Source organism: Staurois parvus, unplaced genomic scaffold, assembly GCF_062004578.1.
Source record: "Staurois parvus isolate SC_StPar_1 unplaced genomic scaffold, SC_StPar_1.0 ptg000221l, whole genome shotgun sequence".
Classification (NCBI taxonomy): domain Eukaryota; kingdom Metazoa; phylum Chordata; class Amphibia; order Anura; family Ranidae; genus Staurois; species Staurois parvus.
Window position 1 is genome coordinate 2,935,038 of NW_028318017.1, and position 10,445 is coordinate 2,945,482.

Here is a 10,445-nt window from a genome sequence, read left to right on the forward strand (position 1 = left end):
TCTCTGGTGGGTTCCTGGTATTAGGTGGCTCCATCATATCCTTGTGTCCTTCTGAAAACTCCTCCATCACTCCATACTCCTCATCCTCCTCTTTATACTCTTCTTTAACATCAATATTATCATCCCCGAGGATTCCACTCTGAAAGATATAATAAAACATTCATTGTAACAAACATGCTGTGTATAAATCACAACTACCAATAATTGTCATCATCTACCTGATGATGGTGAGGGATGGTGTGACCTTCCTGTGTGGAATCCCGGGAATACAGAGGACGGGGACATCTCTCTGGTGGGTTCCTGTAGCTGGATGACTCCACCATGGTGTCCTGGTACAGATCTTTGTGTCCTTTTGGAAGCTCTGACTCCTCCATCTCCCCATCCTCCTCCTCTTTTATCTCTTCTTTAACCTCAACTTTAGAATCTCTCAGGTTTCCACTCTGAATATATAATAAAAATGACATCAATGGTAACAATGCAGATAATGTACAGATCCTAATGATACTATCAGTGATTGTTCCTCATCTACCTGATGATGGTGAGGGATGGTGTGACCTTCCTGTGTGGAATCCCGGGAATACAGAGGACGGGGACATCTCTCTGGGGGGTTCCCATGACTGGATCCATCTGTAGGAAACACACACACTGACTGAATCCATTGTTTCTATGTGTTTATCAGATGATGGGGGATCTAGGTGGATCCTCCGTACTGCTCTCTCCTTTACAATAAAGTCTCCTCTTACCCGGTGATGTGAGGGGCGGCTGATTGTCCATCATGACGTCCTTGTAGAGATCCTTGTGTCCTTCTAAATACTCCCACTCCTCCATGGAGAAATAGACAGTGACACCCTGACACCTTATAGGAACCTGACACACACAATGATACAGTCACCATCCAGACACATCCCTTGTCTGTTACTGGAGAATGTCCCAGAATTCCCGGCACCGCTCACCTCTCCTGTCAGCAGCTCCATCATCTTCTTGGTGACTTCTAGAATCTTCTGCATGTTGTGTCTCTCGGGGTTTAGGGAGTCACATGGAGGCACTGTGATGGTCATATGGTCACCTGACTTCAGAAGAGGAAATCTCTGTATTGAAGAACCAATAGGAACATCATGTTAGAATCCCAGAATCCTCCTCACCTCTCCAATCAGGTCTGTGTTTTATTAATAGAGATGAGAGTGATGTCATGTGACCGCCCAGAATCCTCCTCACCTCTCCGGTCAGGTCTGTGTTTTATTAATAGAGATAAGAGTTATGTCATGTGACCTCCCAAATTCCTCAACTCTCCAATCAGGTCTGTGTTTTATTAATAGAGATGAGAGTGATGTCATGTGACCGCCCAGAATCCTCCTCACCTCTCTGGTCAGGTCTGTGTTTTATTAATAGAGATAAGAGTGATGTCATGTGACCTCCCAGAATCCTCCTCACCTCTCCGGTCAGGTTTGTGTTTTATTAATAGAGATAAGAGTGATGTCATGTGACCTCCCAGAATCCTCCTCACCTCTCCGGTCAGCAGGTAGATGATCTCCAGGGTGAGGTTTAGTATCCTCTCAGTCATGTGACTCCGGTCCTCCTCCATCCTCATTGGTGCCATCATGTGATCTATACAGGTCTCCTTGTAGACGGAAAACTTTGGGAAATGAAAGTAAGAATGATTTGGATGGTATTGGTCACACAATAATAGGATGTGGATGTGAGGGGGGAATAGGAGGGTTGCTGGACATTTAAGAACTACTACACCCAAGGAAGGCATTTAGTCTGGACTGCTTAGTATTAGTTACATTTAGGAGGTCCCGGGACCCTCTTGACCTGCCATGCCAGAAATCCCCTTTTCCCTGTTGAGTTTGATCTCTGAACTGGTTTTGATGAGTTTTAGATCTGCAGACAAGGAATGATAAATACGATCCTTCCTATGACTTGTTTGCTCTGAGGCAGTGCTGTGAGATTAATGTTGGGTCATCATGATGTCCAGGAAGGGGAACTTGATGACTTTTGCTGGCTAATCAGGACAATTGCCAGAACTCCGGCTGCAAGGCTCCAATCCCTGTCAGCCTGCTGACTGACAGGAGTGATGTTACTGTCACTCTCTGCAGTAAGAGAAGATATCAGATTGGATAGCAAGAGGATGGTGCCTGTGGAGTAAAGAGCAGTGGGGGAGGAGCCTGTTCTCTTCCCTCCAATGAAAGCCTAGTATAGGTAGAAGGAGGACAGCAGGGGGGAGGGGTTTGGTTACCAAGTATACTGCAGCATCCAGGACATTGTACAGAGTGGTGGTGGGTTCCTGGGGCTCTGAATTCCAGCTCCGGGCACTGCCAGAGCCTGTGTCATGGGAAGGTATTGGAGTGTCTCCTGAAGATGTATAGCACTGACCCCTGACTACCTTTTTGTTAATAATGCACCAACAGACCTCCTCTAAGAACAAGTGCCCACCAAGGGATGAAGGACTGCCCTCCTTCATTCCACTTGGTATACTGGAAAATAATATATGACCAGTGAGATGGTAAGAAGGTAAAGGTTGCCTTCCTTTCCTGGTAGGAGTTCTGTAAGGAGGTCTGGAAAGTAAGTGCAGTTAAGAAGACAATCAGAGACCAAGAGCCCCCTCCCTACCTCAGAGTCCCCCTAAGCCTGACAAACCTTTCTTCCCTCCACCAATCCTATCCACCCAGATTTCTTTAGTTACTCTACCCCCTAAAAGCTATGGAACTCCACTACCCCCTCAGGGGCCCCAAAGTCTCTCGACCTCAGTAACCCCTGAGAGACCCCTCAGCTCCTCTACTTCCCTCGGACCCCTCAGTATTTTACCCCTCTGACACCAATGATGGAACATATTCTTCATGGCCGGCTGGGGAATGTCTTCTTCCTCCTGAGCAGCAATGTAAGGGGCTCTATGCTCCATACTCCTGACCCCGGCACTCCATCATTATGTTGGCTGCATAGTGTAATGATTGCCCATTGGCTGCCTGTGTAGTGTCATCATTGCCCTTTGTAGGCCATGTATGGTCAGGATGGTCCTTGTCTTGTCTATTTATTGTCAGTGCTGTTTGTTTAGAGGACCATATTACTAGAATTTATCTCCACAATGAGGAGAATGTTCCGGCCCCGGAAGTGGGGGAATGTTCTGCCCCTGAAGGGGTTAATCTGGGTTCCCACACTATATATGTGTGTATCATCATCTGCTGGAGATAAAAGACGTCACAGTGACTATGGAGGAAGAGGACGGACATGACTATGGAGGAAGAGGACGGACGTGACTATGGAGGAAGAGGACGGACATGACTATGGAGGAAGAGGACAGAGGTGACTATGGAGGAAGAGGACAGAGGTGACTATGGAGGAAGAGGACAGACGTGACTATGGAGGAAGAGGACGGACGTGACTATGGAGGAAGAGGACGGACGTGACTATGAAGGAAGAGGACGGACATGACCATGGAGGAAGGACGGACGTGGCTATGGAGGAAGAGGACGGACATGACTATGGAGGAAGAGGACAGGCGTGACTATGGAGGAAGAGGACAGACGTGACTATGGAGGAAGAGGACAGATGTGACTATGGAGGAAGAGGATGGACATGATGGGGGTTACTGGGTGAAAATAGAACATAACATCTTATTACCTCCTCTTCTGCTACTTCCACCAATGTCTCCTCACTGCTTCGTATCGCATGGAACTTCATGTCTTTATTCCAGATGACTTCCTGTCTGTATCTGACATCACTTCCTGTCTGTACCTGACATCACTTCCTGTCTGTGTTCTATAATAACTTCCTGTCTGGGTAGAAGTGCGATTACCACCTTGTGGAGTTCAGAGGAACTGCAGCCCCAAGAAGTATAATCGTTCCTGTGGCTTCCATGAAAGATCAAAAATAACTAGAAAAAAAATGAGAAAAAATAGCTCTTATGCAACCATTTAACAAAGATATTTTATAACATATAGAAAAGTCTTAAAGACACAGAACACAAGCTAAAAACAAAAAGGTATACAGTATGTTTAATAATAAAACAACCCCTCAAATTGCCCTTTTTGGTGAAGAAAATACAAAAATAAATCTTAAAGCATAAAAATATATATATTTCCAGAGGCGCATGTACAAGGCCCTCTGGACCACAAATATCTGCCTCTCAGTGACCACGCAGCCGCTCACATCTACTGCTTGTCTTGGCACAGCAGCTGCCTCCTCACACCCCAGAGCTGGTTTCAGACAATCCAGGTTGGTGTACGCCGCCTTCACACAGAAACCCAAGCTGAAATCCATCTGGGAGGCTCTCGCAAGGACCTATTCCGATCTCACTCACCCTGACTTGCTTAAGCAACTTGAGCAGATGCTCACAAAGGCTCTGAAGCCAACCTCAGACCAAATTACAGACTGGCTATCCTGGGAAATCAGAGACAGTGCACAGCTGAACTCGAGATACGGGTTGATGATCTGGACACCCTTGCTCACAACCATACAGATGAGCTTGAGGCCCTCAGAGAGGAAAATCTCAACCTACAGTCTTGCCTAGAGGACTTCAAGAATACACAGGATACTAATGACCATAATGGATGCACAGTTCAAAGTAGCTGTTACTTTTCAAGATTTGGCACCCTCCATCCCAACCGAGCAGCTGGAAATGGACAAGGTCCACAGGGCCCTGGCTCCTCGTCAATTCAATGGTCCCCCTTGGGACATAATTGCCAAAATGCAATGTTACCATTCCAAAGAACAGCTCCTTTCTGCCTCATGTGGCAAGGAATCCCTTGTGGCTCCATCCCGGTACAACCACTTAAAGTCAAGTGATGTACCTGTACGCGACTTGTCAGCAAGTGGTTAAAGGAGCTTCATTCCAGCTCTATCATTCATTTTTTGCACATAAGGACCACGTTGGTGTTTTAGAATCAATAGCAAAAAATGGGAGCATTGGGGGGGGGGGGGGTAAAGGAATGGATCTTAGTCAAGGAGGGGGAATAGGAAGGGAGGGGAGGGGGATGGAGGTTTTCCATAAATGGGTGTATTCATTCGAGGTGTAACCACACACCACAGAATGGACAGGGAGGCCCCAAGAGACAGGGGATAGAACACGATACACACAGGATGGACAAACAATAGATGAAAGTGACTTTTACATCATTAACCTTTCCATAGTGATCCTCTCTGCTGCTCAGATTCTTCTTATTTCTAAGGGTTTGAGGTTCACTCTGTTATGAAAGGTTCGTGCTTTGAACCAGTTAAAGATTTATATTTATTTACCCGTACATGAGTGTTGAAAGCATTATATTCTAGAAACAATAGATAAGATGATCCTTTTGATGGACTGATTAAGGTTTGGACCCAGCTCTCCAGATAGGAGTATAGAGCTGGGAGTCGCCCGCAGTTGCTCCTTGTTCCTCCTCTTTGGCGAAGTAACTTTCTCTCATATTGTACATTTTTGTTATTAAGGGCCAGTGCCCATTTTTTAAAACAGAACATAGTTACAACAACACTATAAGTGTAAACGTTGCAATGAAAGAAAACATCATTAGTATAAAAGAAAGCAAAATCAGGAGAAATATGGACATAGATAAACAGCATGGTAGTCAGCACAATTCAAAAACATAAATCAACATAAACCTGCACATCATTGCATGACATTATAGGGTTGATTTACTAAAACTGGGGAGTGCAAAATCTGGTGCAGTTCTGCATAGAAACCAATCAGCTTCCAGGTTATATTGCCAAAGCTTAATTGAAGAAGCTGAAGTTAGAAGCTGATTGGCTACCGTGCACAGATGCACCAGATTTTGCACTCTCCAGTTTTAGTAAATCAACCCCTATTTGTCAAAGGCATGTTACCTGGAGAAGTGTCTGGACTATATAAGGGGGGGGGGGGGGGGGGAAGGAAGTGTACCAAAGGGAGAATGGTCCTATAGCTCCCAAATAGAGTGAAAGTGACCTGAGAGTTCACTCACTAGAGCTGTAAGATATTCCCTGATTTCAGAATTTGCTCTTAAAAGATGATTTAGCGTGGGATCATCTACTGATTTCCAGAGTCATGGTATCACCCTTCTAGTGGCCATCAGAATATGCACTCCCAACCTCTTAGATTGCTTGGGGATAACCTAAAGGGTAGCCCCAAAAGATATTGTAGCGGGTCTAGGGGGAGGGTAACACTGAGTACTTGTTCCAATACCTTTCTAACCGTAACCCAATAACACACAATCTGTGGACAAAACCAAAAAATGTGTGCCAATGTACCTACCCCTTCCATACATCTCCAGCACTTGTCAGACAGATTAGGGTTGATATCATGGAGCACTACAGGGTCTTGTACCAATGCATGAACATTTTATATAAGTTTTCTTTATATACAACACGAGAGGTCTTAGCAACTGAATCCCATATCACCTGCCAACATTTCAAAGAAATTGAGCATTGATGTTCATCCTCCCATCTCTTCATATAACAGTGAGGCCTCTCAACAAGAGAGTCTTTATTGAGAAGCAGTTTATATAGAGAGGTGAGAAGATGTTGTTGGGAGGGACCTTTAATAGCTATCCTCTTGAAGTCTGTGGGGAGATCTAGCGTTAAAGAGGAATTCAAGGAGTGGAGGAAATGATGGAACTGTAAATAGGTGTATCTGGCCTTTACAGGTATTGTGGATTTCCAGGCCCTAATCTCCTCAAATGACAGAATAGAATTTTCAACACCAGCGCATCAGTCCAATCGTCACAGTACCAGTCACTGTTCAGCTGTCGCAATCAGGAACCATATAACCATTTTGTGCATTTCTCTGGGATTCTACAGAGGCTACAAATACAGTTTTACATGTAGATGGAGCCTACATTGTGTCCAATCAGAAGGAGGTATTTCTCTCTCTCTGCAACTAATATTTTAGCTTTTATGAGAGATTAAATAGATTCCCAGGATCTCTGGATAGAAATCAGAGCTGGAAGAACTTTCGGAGCCCCCTCCTGGTTCCCTGCGGTTTCCCAAAGCCAAATTGGCTAGAGCTCTTCTTTTAGATTTCAGAAGGGTGACAAACTCTGGCTACATACTGTAGGTGACAATGTTTTATTGGCATCCAGGTAACCTCTAGCCTAAAAGCTGCTCTGTCCTTTCAGATGCTAATTGGTGAACATATGTCTCTGACTGAATACTGAACACTTATCTGTAATAACATGGAACTAAACAAGATCTACAATTACATATTTATACTGATCACATCTCAACTATCCGAATCTTACATTTATGTTACATATGTAAACTAAGTTGATCGTACGTCTAGTGTTGTCCCCTGGCTGTCTCGCTAAGACAAATCCCACCTGATCTTTATGGATAATTCTGGGGAGCAAAGGAGCCAAACGATTTGCTAAGAGTTTAATAAAAATGTTATAATCCGTGTTTAATAATGCTATAGGCCTGTAGTTAGCTGGGGTCATTAGGCTTTGCCTGGTTTGGGAATGACTGTGATATGAGAATGTTGGAATTATGAGTGGGGTGTTTCTCTGCTCAGCAGAAAGGAGTAAAATTCCAATAGGGCGGGGCCTATATCTGCGATAAATTGCTTTTAATATGTGTATGAAAACTGGTCTGGTCCCGGCCCTTTGTGCGACGGTAGCTCCTTAACAACTGCACATAGTTCTTCCATAGTAATAGGTGCATTCAGGGTTAGTCTATCTTCCCTTTTCAATTCAGGGAGATGAAGAGCTGAGAAAAAAAAAGCGTCAAAGGAATCTTTATGGAAAGGGGGTGTATGTCTGGTGATAGGCAGTTATAAAGCTTATGATAGAAGTCTCTGAACACTTGGGCTATCTGTTGGGGCAAAAAGTAGGGGAGCCACAGGCGTCCCTAGGGTAGGTGTCACCCGGTGTGGTAACACTTGGTGACACCCCCTCCGACGATTCTCGCAGAATGGATCGGATCTGCGGATTGAGCATAATGGATCGGACTCCGATCCATTATGCTCAATCTGCAGATCCGATGCATCCTGCGGGGATTGTCAGCTTTCTTTACAACTTACCTTTTCTTGGAGTGGGTCCGGTGTCACCCCATATAGGTTGCATGCCGATGAGGATCGTTGGCATGCAACCTATACGGGGTGACACCGGACCCACTCCAAGAAAAGGTAAGTTGTAAAGAAAGCCGAGGCTCCCCACAGGATGCATCGGATCTGCAGATTGAGCATAATGGATCGGAGTCGGATCCATCCTGCGGGGATCGTCGACTTGCTTTACAACTTACCTTTTTGTGGAGCAGGACCGGTGTCACCCCGTGCGGTCGGTGTCACCTGGTGTGGACTGCACCCCCCACACCTGCCTCGGAACACCACTGAGGGGAGCCATCTGCCTGAAACAGAAATTCAGGAGTAGAAGTTATCGATTGTGCTTTCAGTTTATTAACCAACATCCTATGAGATTTATTAGCATATTGATAAAACTTTAGTTTCCATCCATAGCAGTTTCTTTGCTATAGAGCTAGCCTCAAGTGTCTTAAGTTGATCTTTAAGTTGTACCACTAATCGAAGTTTAGGCAAAGAGGGCGAATCTATAAGTTTTTTTCCGCTTGAGATAATTGGTTCATAAGGTCAGTTTTCTGGTGAAGCATGGATTTCTTAAGACAAGAGCTTTCCATTATAAAGCGACCCCTAATAAATGCTTTGTAGGCTTCCCACAGAGTTGAGGATGCTGAAACAGATCCTGTATTAAGTTAAAAAAATGAATGCAATGCTTTTGAAATGGAAGCGCTGACATCCGCATGACTGTTTCCACAACTTGTTAGGAGTGTTGTCTGCTCTGGTTTGGGTAGGGGTAGTGCTAAGGCTTCATCCGGGAGAGGAGGTAGGCCTAAAGTTACGCAGAAACACTTCTCCTTCTTGAAGATCTCTGATTGTGTGTTGAGTGCCATCCTTGGTTACTGTTAATCTGAACGGAAAGCCCCATCTGTATATAATGCGATGCTTCTGTAGGTGGAGAGTAAGTGGGAGAAGTGTACATCTCTTAGACAATGTGATAGGGGAAAGATCACTATAGATTTGAATTTTTTTCCCTGTGAAATCAACCGAGGCGAATTCAGCAAAGACTCCTTGCTATCATAGTAATGAAACCAGACGATGATGTCTCTTGGTCTCGCACTCAGTGGAGGTTTCAGGGCAAGAGAGCGGTGGGCCCTGTCCATTCGCCAATCTATGTCCAGAACCGCCGTGGCCAATGCAGTGAACAGACCCTGCAGATAATCTTGGAGATCAGCTTCTCCTACAGATTCCGGAACGCCGCGTATTCAGAGATTCTGTCTCCGCTCCCCATTCTCCAAATCTTCTTGAAGGGATTGTAACTGGGACATCTGTTGTTTCAAAATGTGATTATCTTCCTCCAGTTTGTACATACTGCACCAGATCATCAAATTTGGTTTCTAGGTGGTCCGTACGTTCTTCCATCAATACTATCTCCCCTCTGAGTTCCTGTGCTATTTTCCCCACTGCCGCAGATCTAGTATGGGACAGACTCTGCAGAAGGCCATGAAACTTATCATCCAGGATGTCTGCTGTGGGATATGGGATAGGGGAAGGGGGAGACAAAACAGAGTGGTGAGTTACCTCCGCCTCATGACCCGACGGATCATCCGGTTCTGCCATCAAGGTTGCGTGATCACTCAAGGCCGAGGATACATACTTATCCATATGTGTAGGTTGCAACTGCTTGGCGGGTGATGGAGGGTACTTCTGACACCCGATTTTTTCTCATGGGGATCTGTAAATGATACTGAGTCCGGTACTGATGCTCCTCTCCAGAAATTAGCAAACGTGAGCTCTGGAGGAGCTGGAAGAGAGAGCGGTGAAGCAGAGTGGGATTAGTATGTGACCGCTATCTTCAGCCTCCACACATGTGCCCCCAAGTTTCATGTTTTTAATGATGTGTCATGTTAATTGTATACTATGTTATCCCTGATTCAAGTCAAATTCTTTATTGTTATCAGCTGTTACATAATATTTAAAGCTGTTCTTGACAAATGAAAATCAGTAATGACTAAGCATGTATTGGTGTGAAACGTGTCTACTGTTCCTCTGTCCTGGAGCTGTCATGTTTTTACTACATTGTGTGTAAAGGATTCCAACAAAGGATTTTATCCACTACATCACTGCTTGTGTGGCCAACCACTTTGTCTTCATACTGCACCTGTGACCACGGATTGAGTCGGCACCTACGTGTCTGTGGACGGGTCATACAGATTCGGCACTCACCTGGAGAGATCTTTTCGTTTTTCCTGTCAGCAACAGACGAGCGCATCCAAGAGACCAAGCCGGGGTCACTACACAGAAAATCAATCCAAGGAAACAACAGGCAGGACGAGGAATAGCAAGAAGGAGCTGAGAGACAAATGAGAATATTGCTCAGCCAATGGGAGATGATCTCACCATGACTTTCATCATGAAGGAGATGAGGAAGTCACTGAAGGTGACCATAGATCCATGGAAATTCAGCTGGTTC

At 45.0% G+C, this 10,445-nt stretch overlaps 1 protein-coding gene across 1 annotated transcript; it reads right to left on the reverse strand.

Moving 5' to 3' along the window:
* Positions 1-513: 513 nt before the first annotated feature.
* LOC149460783 (gastrula zinc finger protein XlCGF66.1-like) lies at positions 514-3,855 on the reverse strand. The gene is made up of 4 exons (XM_089679312.1): positions 3,619-3,855; positions 1,505-1,633; positions 954-1,088; positions 514-867 (listed from the first exon to the last, which is right to left on the reverse strand). Exons 1-4 carry the CDS (start codon positions 3,676-3,678, stop codon positions 676-678), a joined length of 516 nt encoding a protein of 171 aa, XP_089535438.1. The 5' UTR covers positions 3,679-3,855; the 3' UTR covers positions 514-675.
* Positions 3,856-10,445: the final 6,590 nt, after the last annotated feature.